The 19,905-nt window shown below is 41.3% G+C and overlaps 1 protein-coding gene across 2 annotated transcripts in view; it reads right to left on the bottom strand.

The window, feature by feature from the left end:
* Positions 1-888: 888 nt before the first annotated feature.
* GOLIM4 (golgi integral membrane protein 4) overlaps positions 889-19,905 on the bottom strand; it is a 259,785-nt gene continuing 240,768 nt past the window's right edge. For both annotated transcript variants that reach the window (XM_086944326.1, XM_086944327.1), the window contains 2 exons: positions 18,834-18,914; positions 889-5,862 (listed from right to left, as the gene is read on the bottom strand). In XM_086944326.1, coding sequence (XP_086800452.1) covers positions 5,719-5,862; positions 18,834-18,914 — 225 coding nt within the window. In that variant the 3' untranslated portion in view covers positions 889-5,718. The remainder of the gene's footprint in view (positions 5,863-18,833; positions 18,915-19,905) is intronic.

Here is a 19,905-nt window from a genome sequence, read left to right as displayed (position 1 = left end):
AGAGTGGTTTTCAACCCAATAGGTACAGAGCAATTTATTGCTCGACCTATTAAAAACAAATAATCTATAGCCAAAGATGGACAGGCATCAGTGAATTAACTAGTACAGATTTTCTCACCACCAAGATGAAGAGGCCAGTTCACGTTCATGGCAAAACATGAACTGGTCAAATGATCAAATGGGGACTTTCATCTCAACTTTAACAAAGTGTGATTTAAGTTCTAATACTAACCACTGGTACAGCAACCATTTACACTCCCAGAGATAAGCCACAGCTGAACAGATTAGATGACGGTCAACTAGTTCACTCCCCTATTGATCTGAAGCTAAGCAGGCAATAACAAGATGAACTGGCTGGAACTACACACTGTGAATCCAGTTCCATACAATAAACACAAAACCTATAGCTCCAGAGGTAGCAGGAACTGTATTACAAAACTTAAAACATTCACCGAGTGATGGTGCTTGAAGTGAGAGTAAAGCTTAGTACCGGTAGTGCATTAGTAAACAGGAGTAGTTGAAAAAAGTCTAGGCATGTGTGTTATCGTTTGTTTCTTTTACAATATTTAAAGGACTCCGTGGTTAAAATAAGAAAGCACAATACACTGAGAGTGGATTCATGCATAACTTCACGGGAGAAGATTGGTTATTGCAAATAGTCACAGTTTGAATTTGAGCAAATTAAGTCACAGAAATGCACTTCCAATGTGAAAGTATCAGTTCTAACACTGTGAAAGTTAGCATGGATTTCAAACTGTGGTAAAAATGTATGTAGCTGCTATGTACATTGTTTTGAAAATATTAGCTGATCAATACTGGCTAACAGGGTTGCATCGCATACAAACCAGTGGTACTAATAATTGGTTAAAAAGAAAAACAGAAGTCATATTTAAAAAGAAGTGACCTGCAATTCTAGTTTTATTGATTGCAACCAAAGTCATATTCAAGCCTCAAGTAATTACATTCTGTAAATGAGACATAAAAATACAGACTAATTTACCAAAATATTTTTTATATTCTGGAGGTTATGTACATATTATACATTTTACAGTGATAAACATGTTTATACATTATGCAGCTGTTATTTAAGGAAATCTCAAAACGCAGACAGAAAGAAGTCTACAAAATGTATTCAATGCAAAAATCTGCATTTCTTATAAACAGAAAAATACTACATATCATTCATGTACAGAAAACTTGGGGCAAGCAATTCTGCTTTCAGAAATGAACTCCAAGAAAGGCAATTCACTGGATGCTAGTACCGGTTTCTAATTTTTATTTTATCTTTACTGAGGACCTGGCCTTTATCTTCCCTCAAAGAGAAACAAGTTTAACAAAGTTTCAAAAAAGCCCCACTCGGGGCTACATATCTTACATCCTACGTGAGAGATAAATTAATGTAGTGCACATCATGGACCTGTTTGTAGGTTGTCAGGAGTATAGAGAGGTAGTGAGAAAGATTAAGGAAAACAGACTTTACAAGAATATGCACAATTTGGTAACATCACTGGTTAGGGAATGGCTTCAGAGACCTTAGCGAGCAAGATCAAGGCATTCCAGGCAATACAAAAGACACACATTCTAAGTACATAGAGGCTGGGGAAGAGATCATGTGACTAAAATGAAAAACAAATTATGTAAAAAGAACCAAAGTACTAGTGAAAAACGTTTTGCCATTGACATAGATGGGTTATTGGAGTCTAAAAAAACATTCTGACACATTATTGCCATTGTCAATGGTTCTTGATGTCTGCTGATAGATTCCAATGCATGACTTACACTTTCCAGCACTGGGCTGCATCTGTACACTCATCTTCTATCTACAGATAGTGAAAATGAAAGAGGGAATTGTGGAGCTAAACAATGGCAAGGACATACTTTTGTTAAGTACTTCAGGAGGTTGAAAGGCAACTGCTTCATTCTGCATACAGGCTGCAGCGAGAAGGAATGAAGAGGATAAACATGTGTTAACAAGAAAAGTATGAAAACCATGGGCTATAGAAAGGTTTTAGCATCATTTCAGTTTTTGTCTCAACACATTTGTAAAGACAGATTTTGTAAGAACAGCAATAGTTGAACTCACATAGACCATGGAAAGTCTCATGGCTGGACTTTTTTCAGTAGGCCATTTCTTAACGTGGCTGTATAGAGACCACCTTAAAAGAGCAGCAACAATGCTGTAGGATTTTTCATTAATGGTCATGGATACCATGGGCAGACCAGAAGCCTTGGGCGTCTTTGGTTAATGGAGGAAGCATTACTTAGAAGCACAAAGTAAATACAAATTAGCCTTAGACATACAGAGAACACAAGGAAAAGATGGGCCCTGACAATCTTACCAAAGCAATTTCACCATAAATGTTCTACTGAACTAGAGACATACCTTGCTCATTAATGTTTCACCAAAGTGAAAAAAAAGAGGGTCAATTATGGTGATTCTTGTTTCTCTCAACAAGACTAAATAAAATGGAAGTCATTTTGTAGGAAGAGTGCGGAGGGATCACTGCCCTCTTTGGAAGAGAGAACCTACTGTGCAGCTGGGACAGGGATTTTTGTCAAATGTATCCTTAATGTACAGACATTCATGTAAAAGCTCAGTCGGAAGACAAATGTACATGGACTATACATGTTGTGCCTTCAATCTCATCATATTAACAGGACAACGGCTGCTTGAGGCAATGCTCTAAAACATCGGAAGGCACAGAAGGGCACTGCACCAAAAAGTGAAATATTTCGGATATGAAAACAAATGCAAGGCCAGGGTGTGTCTATCTATGAATATAAACTTTTAAAAGGAACCTTATAAGATGGCCATGTGCTGAAAATTTAGAATTTTAGGAACTATGCTGGAAAGTGGACTAATGCAGTTTTGGTAGACTAGACTAGTGTCAACATCACTATAATAATCAACAATCTGAAAGGTAGAACGTCATGAGTAGCATTCTTGCCAAAATAACTAATACATTTAATATTTTGCATCCTCAGTGGTGAATGAAGGAGGTATGTAAACCGGTTATAGTTTCTCAATATGAATTGCATTGATCACAGGAGAAACACTAGCTTAGATATCATACAGGGTTATAAGACAGGACCTTGCAGCCCCTGCGATGTAGGGGGGGGGGGGGGGCATTATCGAAGTTCTCATTCATGGGAGCTCGCTTGAAAGGAACTATTGCACTGTCAACAAAAAACAGTTTAAAGGAAGTATTCCTCAAGGCAAAACATTCAGGTTAACACAAATGCTTCCCGGTAGGAAACAAATTTGGTTGGACAGCACAATCAGAACTAAAAATATAAATAAAGAAAGAACGCAAGACAACATCATTACTAAGTTACTAGGACATGGCTTTGATATGTTGGTGTACACACAATTTTGAGGTGTTGAAATATGATCAATGATGAAACGTATATAGAAAAGTGCTTTTTGAAAAATTTGAGCTTTCGAAAAAAGTTTTGCTCTGTGCTGCCTATTATTTGCAGTTATAAAAAAAAATGGTTGCATCAAGATCACTGTAACTAAGACTAAAGCATATTAGCCACATAACTGTAGGTGCGAAACCCAATAGGATTATAAAATTCCAGAAAAGGAGGAAACGATTCAGACATAACCAATGCACCTAATCTCATGGCAGCCAAACTACCTGAATACGTGCAAGAAAATGTCTGTATGAAGAATGCGAATAGGGCATTCATATCAGGAAGAAAATAAGGAAATTACTGAACATAATGCAAGGCACAGGACTCCTTCAAAATTCCCTTCTGCAAGACCAGAAAATGAACCTAAATGTTTAACTTTGATAGATCTACATGAATCAACATTTCACTCCCCATCTTTTATCCTATGTGAAAAATGTAGGCAAGAGGGAAGCGGTCAGGATGATGTTTTCAGCAATACTGCCCTATTCTTAAAGTGATCAGTGACTGCCTGCAGAATCAAAGGCTTACTTCTGTTGCACATATTGCACTAGTGAGAGATATGGGCTTCCGATTCCCTCGTGTTTACTTGGGTTACAACCTTGCTCAACTAACCACTGCGTAATATGTGATACCAAATTATGATCAGTTTTTCAATTTAGAAATAATCAACTTTAAAAAATAAAAAAATAAAAAAATAAAAGAACTGTAATCCTTTACAGGTCTAGTGGTGAACTGGGAACGTACGTATTCCACATTTGCACCCAAATATTATGGTCCGTTATAGGCTTCTGAAGATGGCAATTTGAACGGTCTTGGCGATCCATCTTCTAAAGCACCCACTTCTCAGCATTTGCCATGGTCCTTCATATTATTCAGTCTGTCTGGCACATAAGCAGATATCATGCTGTCTTCCAATATCGGAGAGCAGACAGCTCCAGGGGGCGTTTGGTTGAAAAATTGTGAGGCTGAAGACCATCTTCTTAAAGTGGCTACTGCACAAAATTAGCACCAATTCAGAGGACATTATAAAATGGGTCATTGAACATCAAATGAAAATGCAGTCAATAAATGCAAGTCGAGCACAACAGAACATTGCAATGTCACGGTTTCGATGGATGCAAAATGGAACTCAAGGAGGGCCCGATGGTAAAATAAAGAATGGGGCCCACGAATTTAGGCAGCTTTTGGCAAGCAATATGAGAAAGCTTCTTGTTTTCTGCCAAAAGGGACCTAGAACACAATCATTGAGCAGGACTATATGAACAAAAGCTCATAAAACTTTCAGATGAACTTGAACAACAACAAGTCTACTTTGCACCTGTAGAATACCTTGAACACTGCATTTATTTAAATGATGCTAGGCCTGATACTGGTTATCCTTAACCAGATTTAAGGGGCTTTAATAACAGCACCAGAGACAGTAGCATCTCTGGTTTATTACTCAAGCACGTACCACCAGCTGACCGTCTCTCCCCAAGTATCTCAATTCAAGAGTTTGGCACTGAAATCTGAGAAGAAAGACATTCTGATAAAAATGCACTACCACTACAGTACTCCTGTGGTTTGCCACAGATTGGTTTGTCCTATCAGGGCATTCTTTTACGTACCCAACCTGCTTCTTGCAACTAGTTTGCCATTACTAAACATGCACTTTTGAACAACACAAGCAATATAGGTTATGCAATTCAAATGAAAAGTTAGAATGTTAAACCTAACTCGGTGCACATCTATTTAACTTGCGGTTTCCAGTTAATGATCATCTGAAAGGTAGACTTTAGACGAGGCAGATCTTGAGGGTCCTTTCAAACAGCACAATTGAGTTAGGACGCAAACTGCAAATGACACTAACTGCTTTGTGCTTCATGACAGTCCTTCCATTCAGACTTCGTCAAGAGTTTGGCTGCAAGTTATTGAGAACTGCACTGCATCAACGTATTCAGTTTCTCCTCTTCGGATGACCGCAGACTGTGGATTCTATCAACAGTGCTACTGTTGAAAACAACTCTAAATTTGAAATTAGTGTGCTGCTAACTTAAAATGTAACCAACCATCAAATAAGGACAGCATGATTACAGCAAAAATTCCAAGTCAGTCCCTTTCTTTACATGCAGTTTCTATATAAAAGAACCTGGTATCTAGTATAAAAAGAGATCTGAATCTGCATAAAGCATATATCTGAATTGTATAAACTAAACAAAAAGTCCAACTTCAATTCATGAATTGAAGATCTTAAGGTCAGTAGGTAAAATCTAGACTGGCATCTTCAGAAGTTCATTTGGACGTCATTCCTCAATCAACATATCACATTTCCGCTCTGCGATTCGTTTTTCCAACTGCAGCTCCTTCGTCTTCATCTTCTTCATAGTTTTCATCATGTTCGTCTTTTCCGTTGTCATTGTGGTGTGCTCCTTGCTCTTGGCCTACTCCGTCATTCTTTTCATCAACCTCAAAACAGAAATAGCAAAGTTAGTGGAAGTTGACAATACTGAAGCACACCAAGATATCCTAAGCAACATCTTTCATAACATATTAAGAGGCGCAGAGCATCAAACATATTTAAATGCCATACGTTGTCGGTTGGTCATATTTTACTTGTATTAAAATAAAACACAAATGTTACATGTCCTGTTACTTGAAAGGCTTATGTGCTTTTGTTATTGGTAAACGTCTCGCAGCTCTTGAATGAAGGTCAAATACAACTACCAATAAATATGCACCTAAAATGCATTCAGGAAACATTTTCAGTTTAGCAAGCATGTGGCATGTCTGGCATGTAAATACTTATTTTTTGTCTTTTCTATATAGCATGTGAATATTGGATTTTTGTCTTTCCCATCTTTAGATACATTTGCCTTGTTGACAACCCTTAGACATTTAACAGATTGGAAAAATGAGCATTGACTGTAGTCAAGAGAAAGGAGTATGATTTAACAATTCAAAACTTGAATTAGTAAGAGGTTGCTAGAAGGAGAATGTTTGGTACAAGTGTTGCCACATGCAAGGTCTTGTGTACAAGCCCTGGGGTGGGGTGTGGGGTGTGGGGTGTGGTGTGCTGTGTGTGCCTCAAAAAAGTTTTCTGGACTATTACTACCTATGGATTAGACTCTTCATCAGTATCCTAGTGAAAACAGATCATCAAGTCGTGAAATGGGCCATACTGGACTAACTAATCAGTGGAAACATTGAACTGGAGAACCTTCACTTCCATAGGACTGGCCAGACCATGTCTGTACCCTTTAACATTTACAGACCCACAACATTGTAAAGCACATAGGATACATGTTGGATTTTAGCATTCTATTAAGTACCCATATACAATGCAGCAATGTTTAAAGCCAAAGTTTTTTGTAACTGACTTTCTGATGTTTATTTCATTCTATGTACAGCATTTCCAACTTTCCTTGTCATAGTATTGACTATGTGGAAGTTGACCGATTAAGACCATGGGATACATTAGTTCTCCACAGCTACATCGAACTGTCTGCTGATATGAGAACAACCAGTTGCTACAGCTGAGAAAATGGTTAAGTTATTCTTGAGAAAAAACATTTCACTATCAAGTTAATGCAAAAATCACAAGCAAGCGAGGATAGGTAGATTATTAATTTTTGTTCCACAAATAGTTTTAGCAGATCCAAATTTACAATTAATAATGAAGACGACTCAAAGGAAACGAAAGGGCCAGCCACACACGTGTGTCTTTTCCCTCTTCCTATGCTGTATACATACAGACCTACTGGTCTGCAAAACTTAGTTACAGCTCGGGAAGCCGAACAAAAGACCACTTTTTCTTGTCTTTCTGACTGTGTATGAATACAAACAGGCAAACAGATTGCACTTCTAATAATCAGTAACAGGCACCTCTGAGCCCTAATTAATTTACATTCTAGACAATGTTGCCATGTTAAAATCTCCCCTTCCCTTCACTAGTGGGTCACAGGCTGATTTTTGGTTGGTCATGAAAGTCAAAGCAATAACTAAAGAGGACTTTAAATTCTGTGTTTAACTGGTTACATTTGATGATTCAAAGACAGATGTCAAATGTCAGACTGTTTTAATCTTTTAACATGGGGATTAGTGTTTACTTTTCTTTCTGACTGCACAGTGAGAGGAGTTTTTAAAGTGAATTATGTTACGTTCAGGCTTGCACTCTATCAGCATGAGGTTTATGTAACAAGGTTGGTCATAAAACAAAATTTCATTTTACTTGTTCAAGGATGCATGCCAGCTGTCTACATCTGTATGAAATGAGGGTATCGAAGCATAACTAACAAAGCTCAAAATGTTGTTCAGGTAGGCTCCACATGCGATAACAATTGACAATTTTCAGACTTGGACTGTTACTGTCGATACTCACATGATGATCTAGAACTATATAAGCAAATACATTACCATATACAGCTAATACTCAAAGTGTGCTCATTTTTATCTGCATCAAACAGAGGCATCAGGTATCAGGTAAGGCAATTCTAGGTTCTAATTTGTTCCACTGTTAACTCCTCCTTATTGTATATTGTGGACAGGAACAATCAAAATTATAAACTGTCCAGGACCCAGCAACCATATCAGTAAGCAAAAAGAGATCATATCACATGGACTTAGGAAAACTCCAATAGTCTACGAGTTTAAGCATGCATGTATTACTAACCTTTCACTTCACAGCAAAGGCCACTATCAAGGTATTCGCTTTATGTGAAACACGCAATTTCCAGATATACGTTTTGAAGAGGACAGTGGATGAGCAACAAACTACTCCTGGCCATGACCAAGGAGCACAAAACATGTGTAGGATGTTGTTGTTTGCACTCTCTAACAGCTGCAGTTCACTCACTGTACTCTCCTGACGACTGGGGACTTTGAACCCCGGAGAGAGTCAATGAGCTACTCTCACCAGCGTTCAAGGTAGCCTGGACAGTGCGGGAGACAGACACCACACTTGCTGGCAGTGGTGGTGGGATGGGTGGGGTGGGGGGGGACAGAGCTGCAATTAAAGATCCTACAGTGGTTGTAGGTGTAATCTATGTTATAGCTGCTGAAGGGCCGACTCGAAGTAACAAGCCCTTCTTTCTGGAAGCCAGTTTCACACTACTTTTTCTCAGCCCTTTTTTCCCTGCTTGGTGCAATCAATCTCTCGAGGGATTGAGCATGCACGAAGGATGGCTTTGGCCGTGCTGAATTCTATACAAAGGGTCTGACAATTGGGCAATACATTGTCAAGCATACTTCATCCTTTAAGAATATTCTGTCGAGTTCAGGAAATGCCTTTTTCCCCCAAAGAAAGACGACACATGTAATCAGCCCCAGTTTCCAAGTCAAAGATGGCAAACTCTTTCAGACATCATATCTTGTTTCTAACATATATAAAAAAAACAGACTAGGACAAGTTGAATCCCAATGCAATCAGAGGTCTCTTCATCAATTGCATTTCTGTTGGGAATGCCAAGTTCTCTCCAGTGCCCTTCTATTCCTGTTGTCTGTCTGTTAAGGACAGGACCCTGCTCCTGCAGATTTCTTAGCTCCTGTTTCAGGTTCAATCTTCACTCCGCTTGCTAATGGTACTTCAAAGGGATTTTCTGCTACTGCACCTCTCCTGTTTGGTGGCTCCTTCCGAGGGCCATGCCATTCTAATGATTCTCATCCTTAAGGGGACATTGTGGTTTCTTTAAGAGTTTGTCCTTTCCTCAAACAGTCAAAAGTAGAAGCCACCATCCATTGCATCCAGCCCTCAACACTAATTAATTGCAATAAAAAATGCAAATATGTCTCTTTTTGGTACAGACTCATTTCCTCCCTGATGGAGTGTGTGACCAACTATAGATCTGTTTTCTAATGAGGTATGTAAATCAGAATAGGTCGACTGTATTCACACAACTGTTCAAAGTATATTTAGCATTCCCCTATTGTTACGCCACTGCTTTCGTCCTCTCGTTTCTGGATGAAGTAAATGATGGTCATGTGTGTTCCGATGAGAAACACCTTACGTAAAATTTGCTTGAAAAGCTCTGAGGTCTAACTCTACTGCCATAATTCCCAACACACTGCAGTGGCAGGAATGCTGCTGCAAGGACCCATGCCATTTGGTTGAGAGATCTCCTACGTGACCTTCTCAACCCATAAGGGAGGAGGTTGTATTGCTGGTCATCAGCTGGTGTGGGTTCAGGACTGACAGGTCCAACAAAAACGTTCTTTGCATTCCACCACTGCAGTTTCTAGGGAACACAGGGCTCTACCAATACTAGACCCTCTCAATTTCCAGACTCATTTGTGACCAGACTGGAAAGGTGCTCTTTGAAGGGGGCTCCCATTTTAACATTGCACTTGGGACTAGAGCAATACAAGGCACCATCACCCCAGCATTGCTATCATTCTCACTGTCACAGTGTGAGAAAGGGGTAGAAGTATATGAAATACCATCACTCTCTGGGCTGGGGTAAACTTTGCCTGTAATTGAATTGAGTGTGGCACTTGGAACACTTGAGTTTATTAAAGACACAGGTGTATCTTTGCATTGATCCCAAGATATAAATCAATGCAAAATGGTTTGTTGGGTGTAGGTGAGGCATTGTGCATGACTAGTTCCCTTTACTTACCACTTATCCTGGTATCAAAAGAAATTAAAGTCAATCTGCCAGAGGTGTGCTGCCACCATGGCTAGACATTTTGTCAACACTCCGACGTGACCCCAGATGGTAGCACTATGATCTAGTGTTGAACTTCACTTACTATAATCCAGACGTACTGAGGGTGACCCTGGGATGAAGGCTTCTTTAAGATTTAGGGAGGCCATATGGTCTCCCAAAGTGAACAAAAGGAGGACACTGAGGAAATGGGTCGACGTAACGTAGCCGGTCAGCGCTCGTAGACTGAGAATGGGCCATAGTGCTTCCTTGTTTTTGGAATTAGAAAGCGTAGAATACAAGCCCTTGCTGATAGTTGGCAAAACGGATATTACTCCTTTAAAGACCAGTGCATTTACTTCCTCCAAGTGTACCATGCAAAGTTTACTGTTGTCAGGTTCAGATGCTTGGAGAGGTGGTGTGAAGTTCTATGCATTAACTTTGGGTGATGGTGGTGAACACCCACTGGTCTGAGATTTCCTCCTATTGATGGAGGTATAATCCCTTTCTTACCCCACAGGCGTTGGTTGATTGGAGAGGGGAAGGATGGGTATGTCAATGCTTGTTAACAAAAGTGCCTCTGGCCTCTGTTGTTTGAGCAGCCCATGCCCCGAAATCTGCGTGTTGTGTTCTGCCCTGGGTTCTTGCTGCTAGGCTTCTTGAAATGATGGCTGTGGCTTCTACTTTTGTGAAGGAACAGTGGACAGTGCTTCTGAAGCCCCGATCTCTGCTGGTCTTGCAGGAAACCTGCGACCGCTACAAGTTGCATGTCAAAATCTTTACAGTAATGTACAAATCTTTTCTACTTAGCTGCATACATGCACTTGCTGTGTCCATATCTTTTTTTTTATCTTTCCCAACATTATGAACTATAGCCAAGCATTATAGTGTAACAAACTCCTTTTCATGTGTTTAGATGGTGTATCCGCTGCATTAAGAGCACACCTGAGGATTGCATAGATTACTTTCCCGTCTTCTACAACCTTCTTTGTCATCTTGCTGAGCATCTGTAGGAGACTTTTGTTAATTTGTTTCACCTACTCCTAATGGTATCGTTCATACCTTTCCATGGAATCAGCAGTGTCATTAGGTAGATGCTCTCAAGGGGACAAGTTTTTCCAAATGCATCAGTCCTCATGCTCTCCATGTCAGCAAGTGGAATGACCGCTGTGCCATGCTTAAAATGTATTTTCCTTGCAATGCACAGAACAAGAGTGTTTAGTGGTACAATGCACCCAAATTAACAATTTTTTCTTGGTCTGCTGACTTTAATTTCATTGCCCCTCTGGGAGTGATTACTCTGCTTTTTACAGGGTCTTTGAAGATATCTGTGGAACACAAGCCTAGATTTGAGCAAGTGGTAGGATGCTGCTCTTATTAATACAGGTCAAGAAGATGAGGTGTAATCTTGTAGAGAAGCCCTAAGCAGATAGGGTTCTAAGTAAGAGTTATTCAATACTATAAACTTGCTAGGCATCATCTTATTAGTATGGTGGCTCTGGCCCCATCTAGGCGCAGCTGATCCGCGGAATGGTCTTAATTGTAGTTGGTACAGCTTTCGTAGTGTGCGGTGAGATGGTGGTCTTTCTTCTCTTAGGAATGTAGAAGGCTCCATTTTCCAAATCATATAGGACTTTTCTTCTTAATAGGTGCTGTGTGGTGGAAAGGGGAGGTGTCTATACCCCAATGACTGGGCAACGTTAATTGTACATGAATAGCGTAAAAAAATAAAATAAAAAGAAAAGCTTTGAAAAGGCAGGCTGATGCTATGTCTGTAGAAAGCCATCTAATTTTCTTTTAAAGAAAGGTTAAAAATTGTAGAACCTAGTGCTCAGAAGTTGCAACTATTAACTGAGATTCTAAATGTCAATACTTTGTGCAGCAGCACTGGCAGTATTTCATCTTGGATATCTGAAGGTCCAGATTATCCAGCTGCAATCCGGTTTATAAATAAATAAAAATATCTCCAGAATTCTGCACATAAGGGGGGAGGTTCTATGGTACTGTAAGAATATGAATAAAGATCCCATGATGGGAGCACCTAAGGTGTTTCACTGTGAAGCACACCACGTCTTTCTAAATGTACCTCGAGTATATGTTGCAGATTGCCCATCAGAAGAAATGCAAAGCTGAGAGCTTTTCAAATGTCCTTTCTATAATCATTTAACGGTGGGACAAAGAAGTGGCTCAACTCACCAGTGTGCTAAGATGAACTACAAGTTTTCTTCTAAGAGTTAGGAGCAGAAATGGTGTACATGAAAACAGGTCACCTGCAGTGCTACTCTAAATAGCCTGCTTTAAAGACATTTTCACGGTCTACTGTAATTTTTGCCTACAGCTGTGTGCATGAAAAAACATGTTTGTTTTCTCTGGACACTAGCAGCTGGCCCACCTGCCACGTGCTTGAGAAAAGAGGGGTGGGAGGAAGGCAGCTAGACTGACAGGGACATCGGAGAGAATTTCTTTTTAAAGAGACTTTAGGTGTAGTAAAAACTGCCTGAGTACATCTGCTTGACCATATAAAAGGGTTCTGCTTTTCTTTTTCGAATACACTGCTTGACATTGCCCACCTTCTGTGCAAATGGAGATGCAGGTAGAACCACATGTGCACATATAGCAGCAGGATTTTGTACAGAGTTAGGGATTAGATTATACCAGTCAATAAGATACCCACTGCACTGATTCTGAACGCTTTGAGCAAATGTGCGTGGCAGCAGCATTTGCTCGATAATCAATAATGAATGTGTCTAGTGTACTCACTTATGTGAGCCAGCATTATTAAATGAAAGTAAGCTCTTTACCAGAAAAACTGTTACTGTAATGTTACACGTCACCAAACATGGAAAACTAACCACCATAACCTATAGTGACCAGATTACATTTAATATAAAAATAACATGGGCAAGTCAGTTCCTTGTTAAGTATAAGTTTGCCTCCCCGAGACAATAAACACTCCCCTAAATAACTTATTTGCTTGGTAACAGCAGGTTTCCACAGCCATAAGAACACAAAGGGGCCTTACTGTTGCTACCTACTGGCTTATTCACTCCTAGTTCTAGGAGATTCCCACCCTTATGTAAGGAACTAAGTCATCCTGCCTAGAAAAATGGAGGAGGTGGGTTTGGCTTAAGTGGCAGAGGAGGTAGCGATGGTGTGGTCAGTCAGTCAGAAACACTTTATTTGAATACTTAAAATCACAAAAGACAATATAAAACACATTCATATCAGTATATACAATCAATCGATAGTAACAAACATTATACAAAAAAAACAAGTTAAAATCATGTAAGAATCAAATAAAAATCAGATAAAAGTCATGCAGTGTTATTCTATACAATTAATCTTTTGCTATTAATCCGTACAGCAGCTACCAGAAAGCTAGCAACAGAAAAAATAACTCGGGTGCTGCCTAGCATCTGGAGAAAAGTAAGAGCGGGCCTAACTTGTATAAAGCCCGCATCTCTAAGAATTGACATGAAAACTTTTTACGAATCTCCGCGTAGATGTCACAGAACACGATAAAGTGCATTGTGTCTTGTTTGGAAAAATTATCACAACTACAAGGATGACTGTTTTCAGGTTTACACCAAATGGGGAAACCGCCAAGGGACAAATGGATTAAGTTGAACCGGAATCTAATTAAGAGCGGACAATGTAAAGGTCTAGTGACAATTTTTAAGTATGGCTCAAGATGGTGTGGTCACTTGGAAGCCTACGGCGAAAGGTTACCGTCCCCGATAAGGTTTTACTTAATTGGCAAAAATCCCTGCCTTCCCAGATTACTGTTGGATGGCCGGTGAAGAGTGATGCTGTGAAGCTGTCCTTCCAGAGCTGAGCATAGAGCGAACTGACAGACTGGTCTCAGAGAAATGACAGACTCCAGAGAGGGAAACAAATGGTGGCGCCCATCAAAACAACGCATTCTGAAAAGAAAAACTATCCAAATATGGATTACTCGTGGTGATAATGGTTGCCACAAAATACATATGTAATTAACTTGGATGCCATGAATGACTAAAGAAGATAAGGAAGGCAACCGTAGGCCAGGGAATTTCTAAATTGAGAAAGACCCTTCTAAAAAGCTCAACAGCCTAACTCAGACTGCTTTTTCCTTTTCTTCACTCAAGTCGACAATATTATGGCCTCTTGTACGAGAGGAGTATTTTTTTTAAAATAAAAGACAAAAACTAGAGCCTCAGGTAGAATGCTAACAGGTTCAGCCGAAGCTGGTGGAGATGGGCATCCCTCGGCTATGCACGAGAAAGTGCAGGCAGAAGAATTACTCCATCGCTTTCAACAGAACCTTCGATGGATGGGGAATAGAGATGAAAAAATTAGCCTGAGGACTGCAGGAAGTATGTGGTCGACAAAATGTAAAGTTCTGTTCCCATCAAGGAAACAAAGATCTAGTAGTCTGGCCAATGAGGAAAAGGTAAACATTTCAAAAGTTAAGAAAGTGCATAGGCCAAGGTCTTAAGGCTTCAGCTCATGCAGGAAATGGGTCTGCCTGCTCAACTCATCAACATACATTTTCTGGACTGCCAGAATGTGAGTAGTGTACAGGGTAATGCCAAAGCCTAGAGCAGGAGGCAGCCAAAAGACTCTAAAAAAATGGCTGGGTAGAAGAGTCTCTGATTTTTCGTGTTTATAAAATCCAATTGATGGTGATGAGCACAGAAAACACCCTCTTCTGACTCCCTATGCAGACCAGGGTTTTCAACTATAGTAATAATTTCAGAGCCAACTTATTTATGCGAAGCAGTCAGTACTGGCAGCAATGAGTACCACTGAATCTAGTGTCCCTGGTCCCACTAAGAGACCAGACAACATCAGGCACAAGGCGTGTTTTTGGAAACCGAAAGGAACTACAGGGACACAAAGTTAGGACACAAAGCTCTCAAACTGAAAAACTGTTGTTAAGTGTGGAAAGAAAGCAGAGGTTGTGTCTCACAAAGCTTTTAGTGGAACCAAAGACCAGAATATCTTACCAGCTCTCAGGCTGATTAGCATAAGTGTTCACTGCACACTCTGCTATGGAACACGCGAGGAATTGAGCAGGTGCACCAACAAGCACTGTATGAAAAAAGGATTATGTCTGATGGAGAAACCGGTCACGGCTTGAATAGATGAGGCCATCATTATCCAAGTGAACCCCAACATGCACTCTCTGCACAGAGGTGCAAGCCTAGGTCTCTTTGCTTTGCATTCGTTATTGGATATATGGAGTTCGAGCACATTTTTCAGGTATATGTTATAATGATACCATTCTTTGAGCATGTATATCTTATTGCATTGTTGCATAAAAGCAATTTGCTGTCTGCAAAGTTACACACCATAAAGAAAACCAAAATATTTTTCAAATAAAATGTTGTAGTGTTTTTAGTTTAAGGTCTGGTAAAGAATGGCAAGGGGGTGGTGCAAGATTAACCGTGAGGGGAAATAAATAATGAAATAACTACAAGTGCCTATGCCCCATAGGTGGGCCTGTGAGGTAGTGTATAGGATTTGCATGGATCTGCAACCATTTGTGAAATGTAAACTGGGATGTGAAACCAGAAAGCAGCCACCTCCAGCAATGTGACAATGTAGTGGAGCTAAACTAAATAATACAACCACTGGACTTTCAATCAGCTGATGAACTGCAAATTGTATGAACTGGAGCATTTCTTGAATCATAATAACTAGAGAAGAAAAGCTTGAACCCAAGTGCTGCTCAATGCAGAGGAACATGTAAAACACTGTCTCCAGATCATGGGAAAGTTCTGGCCTTCCTGCCGATCACTTCACTCCCACAGAACTGAATACAAAGGAAAAAGGAATGTGCACAAAAGAAATTATGTCAGTGCATAAAAACCAAAATAGGAGTTAGAAAAGAGTGTCCTTTTATCTTGGTAGATACATGAGGAGCTGAGAAAAGGGTAAACAAATTGTTGGGATGGAAAGGTCCTCTGCATGGCAAAGGACTTGTACCACTGCCCTGAGTGCCCAACTGTACTGCTGCTTGGATACCCAATACTGATTTTTGAAGTCATAGGTAAACACAGATCATGCATATGCACCATGACGTAGGCCAGCCTCACGGATTGCTGTCTTGTGGGACCAGGAGGGGCACACAAAGCGTTACCCACTTAGAGGCGAGAGGCTACTGCTTTAACTAGGAGTTAAGAGGCACGAACGTGATGGTGGCAGCATACCGTTTAGGAGTAAACAGTTCCTCATTAACCAGTGTCACTGGAGTGAGGCCTACAGACTCATTTACCTTTTTTTAAAGTTCTGCTGCGGTTTGCTTATCTCAACCTTAGGAGTGGTGACTCTGCAGTGGATGTATGGGTGCTTGGGAAGGGTACAGCACAAGTATATAGCAGTGCTGTGCAGTGCGTGCATGTACGGGGTGTATATATCCCTGTGAGGAGTACATTACATGAGAGATGGAGTACTGTGCAGTGAGTGCATGGTGAATACATGTACTGGGTGTATGTGTTCCTGCGAAAAGTACATCAAGGGTATAATGTTGTACAGCACGCACATGGTGAATGTGTGTGATAATGGAGTATGTGCCTGCAAGTGGCACCTAATGGCATAATACAGATTGGCTATAGTACTCAGCAGTTTGCAGGGGAATGAGTGTGCTGAATGTATAATGTATGTGTGCCTGAGGTTGCACAAACCACAGTACTGGATAGTGTGTGAGCCGCGTGAATACCCTGAATGCAAGTGTGCCTCTGATGATACCTTACATGGAGGACCCTGGATTCTATTTTAGGAAGTCCAGGCCTGACTGAGCTACCCCCCGTGGAACCCCTCCTCCTCAAAACAGATTTGTGAATTGCTACATTCCTGTGAGCTGGGTGGACAACACTGGGAAAAAAAGCGAGAGAGAGACATTCCCTGTATACTTCAAATTCTGCTCTTTGATTTCAGGGAGATATAATAAGGAAGGGGCCTGCACGCATATCAGAAAGGAGATGGGGCTGGTAATAGAATCATAAAGAGTAGGGCTAGGAGCCTAGAATGAACCACTTGATTCACATGCATTGTGGCCAACATCCATGTGTAAACCCTAGTCACTTGCATGACCTGTGTTATTGGGCTATCAGCTTTGGAGTCTCCCCTGCTGTGACAGACAGTTTTTGAAGAGGAGAAGTGTACACTTCAAAAGAAGTAGAACCGCAACATAAAGCTTCAAATATCCAGACCCTACATCACATTTGGTGTCTAGAAATGCACTATAAGAAGGGGAGGTTGAGACCTCAAAATCTGCCATCTGTCAAGCAGCCAGACTGGCTGTGTGAGGAGAAGAAGCTCTGCAAGACTCCTGTCTGTGACCAGGACTGGGCGCCAAGGTCTGCAGGTCTCCTTGCTGGGTGAGGAGACATCACCCAGGAAAACCAAGAACACCTGCTCTGGAGCCTAGAGCCACCTTGCCTGCCTGTTTGACAAGACCAGTGTGCCCTGTGAAGAAAAGGAGAGCGTTGGAAGGAGTGAGATCCAGTGGAAAGCTATAAGCAGAGTGCTGCGAGGGCAGATTAAAAGTCTGTGCTGCATCGTTACAGCGACCCCATATGCCAGGAGGACCTGCTGTAGAAAATACAGAGAAATAACAAGGGACGAAGTCTGTGCAACCTTAGCGGTGACTCCGTATGCCAGTTAGGGTCGCCATGGTACAGACTACCATGTGGTGAGGGCTGGAGACTTGGTAGGTAGTGTTGCGAGAAATTTGTATGCCAGGATGGGCGGCTGGTATCAAGAGTGCTGTGAGGAACTGTGAAGTCACAAGGAACTGCACCCGATCTGCCCCTATGAACTGAGGACACCTTGGGTGCATCGCTACATCACTCGGACCCCGATTGGGAGCACTGGAATCCAGCCCCTCCTCTCTATGGATCTTACCAAGCAGAAGGAGAACCGGAGCATCTCAGATTGCTGCTGGTATCGACTGCGTGAGCTCAAATGAGAGTCTACATTTGCTGGGTGCTGCTGCGCTTCCCAAGTCCAGCCAACTTTCCAAATAGGACTGGAGACTTTGAGAGTTTCTGCTGATGGGTTACACGCGGAGACGCCACATGTTTCCTCGTTGCTGAAGTGGGTAAGATTGGTTACGAGCCAATCGGGCCCTGGGTAACTCGCTACAGAACCAAAACCCTTTTGACTACTTTTTAAGAGTCTGAGTGGACTCTTGAGTTAAGACTTACTAGTGAGCATTCCCTGGATGAGGCCACCAATGAGTGTGGAATTACTCTAAACACATTACTAAAAGCTGATGTAACAGAGTTGCCAGTGAAACACCAGATTCCTGACAGCCAGAGATAAGGTATTACTTTTTATCCATGTTGTACATTTCTTTCAATGCTTTGAGTTAGAGATAAATACTTATTTTTATAATAAAAATAAGTATTTGACTGGCCATTGTTTTATTGACACTGCTATGTACTCTTGTGTTCACTAATCTATATTCATACTGCCCCTCTGCTGGAGCCTTTGACTGCTTGTCCACAACTAGCACTGAGAGTTAAGTGCAGAACGGATCCATGGCCCAGCTGCTCAGAATCCATAGTAGGTTGGGCCCCCGGACATTCGGAGAAAAAGTCCTCATCCACGATGGTTGGGCCCAATAACCCCTGCATGACCCATGGCCCTCTGAAAGGGGTTCCGACAAAAACCTTTTACATTTTGGAAGTAAGCTGCCTTTTCTAAAAGATGAAGACTTCAGACAGTAATAATGGAATAGAAAATCTACATACATTACTTGCTCGTGTTTTTAGCTTTGTTAATAGAGCACCTTGCTTACAGAATACTCACATTTTCATCATTTTCACCATATGGCCCTTCTGCATTCATTTCCTCTTGTCTTTTCTTTTCTTCTGTTACGTCTTCCTGTACCTATAACATGGATAATGTTTAAAAATATTGAAATGCAATGAAGATATTACTTTTACCTTTGTTTGTAGTTTTTTGTGTTTTTTTTTTATAGCTTTTCCTTATCTTCTGTGCCTCAAGCTAGTTGCTGTGGTTTGATTTTCAAGCAAACCAGCCATGTAGATTGTAAGCTAATATGTTACTGCCTTGGGCTGCCCACAGGGGAAAATTAAACTATTACAAACCATGTAAAATTATGCTCAGAGATCTGTTTTGGGAGGTCCCGCATGGTCAGGATGCACAGCATCGACATACAGGATACCACGCGTACTGCTGCCTGAACAGTGGCCTACACACAGACTGCATGACAGTGTGCGTCTTTTAGAATAGGTGTTAACCTTTCTGAAAAGTTTTTGGAGTCTTGACAGTACGGGACCTTATGCAGGAATAGTGTAGTCATTACCGGCATTGCAACCATTCGTTTGTCCTGATGAAGACTGCGATAAAGTGGTTACAGGGAGTTGAAATGTCAACGTCTTGAACGGTTAACTGCCATTTATTGTGGACTTATGTGCAGTACATTTAATACGGAAGCTCAGTATGGTCAACATTGTACTACCAAGCAGTTGACGGTTTCCACCATTAATCACCTTTGCCACATCTGTGCTGCACTGCCCCGTTGTTTTGGAGCACCTTTTGGTGATTACTCATGTATCTTGTGGAGTGGTGTGGCTCACTGGTTAGAGGCGGCAGACCCGGGAGCAGAGGACGGCCCAGGACCAGGGTTCAATTCCCGACGCGGCAGGGTCGTGGGCCAGGGTCAGCGGACTCGATAATTCTCATCTCGGTGCCTACTCTAACCAGGGATCACACTCGGCAACTCTGGGCATTAGCTTGCCTCATCTCCACAACAGCCCCCCACATACGCCGGGGATGCCTGGTTTCACCTTGGAGATACCCAGTAGGGACCATCTCACAGGGAAAGCCAGGACGGGTTCCCGAGCGGTCTACTGCG

The sequence above is a fragment of the Lissotriton vulgaris genome, chromosome 11 (genome assembly GCF_964263255.1).
Source record: "Lissotriton vulgaris chromosome 11, aLisVul1.2, whole genome shotgun sequence".
In the NCBI taxonomy this organism is placed as follows: Eukaryota; Metazoa; Chordata; class Amphibia; order Caudata; family Salamandridae; genus Lissotriton; species Lissotriton vulgaris.
The sequence above is the reverse complement of the archived record's forward strand: the minus strand, read 5'-3'. Positions and strand labels throughout refer to the sequence as shown.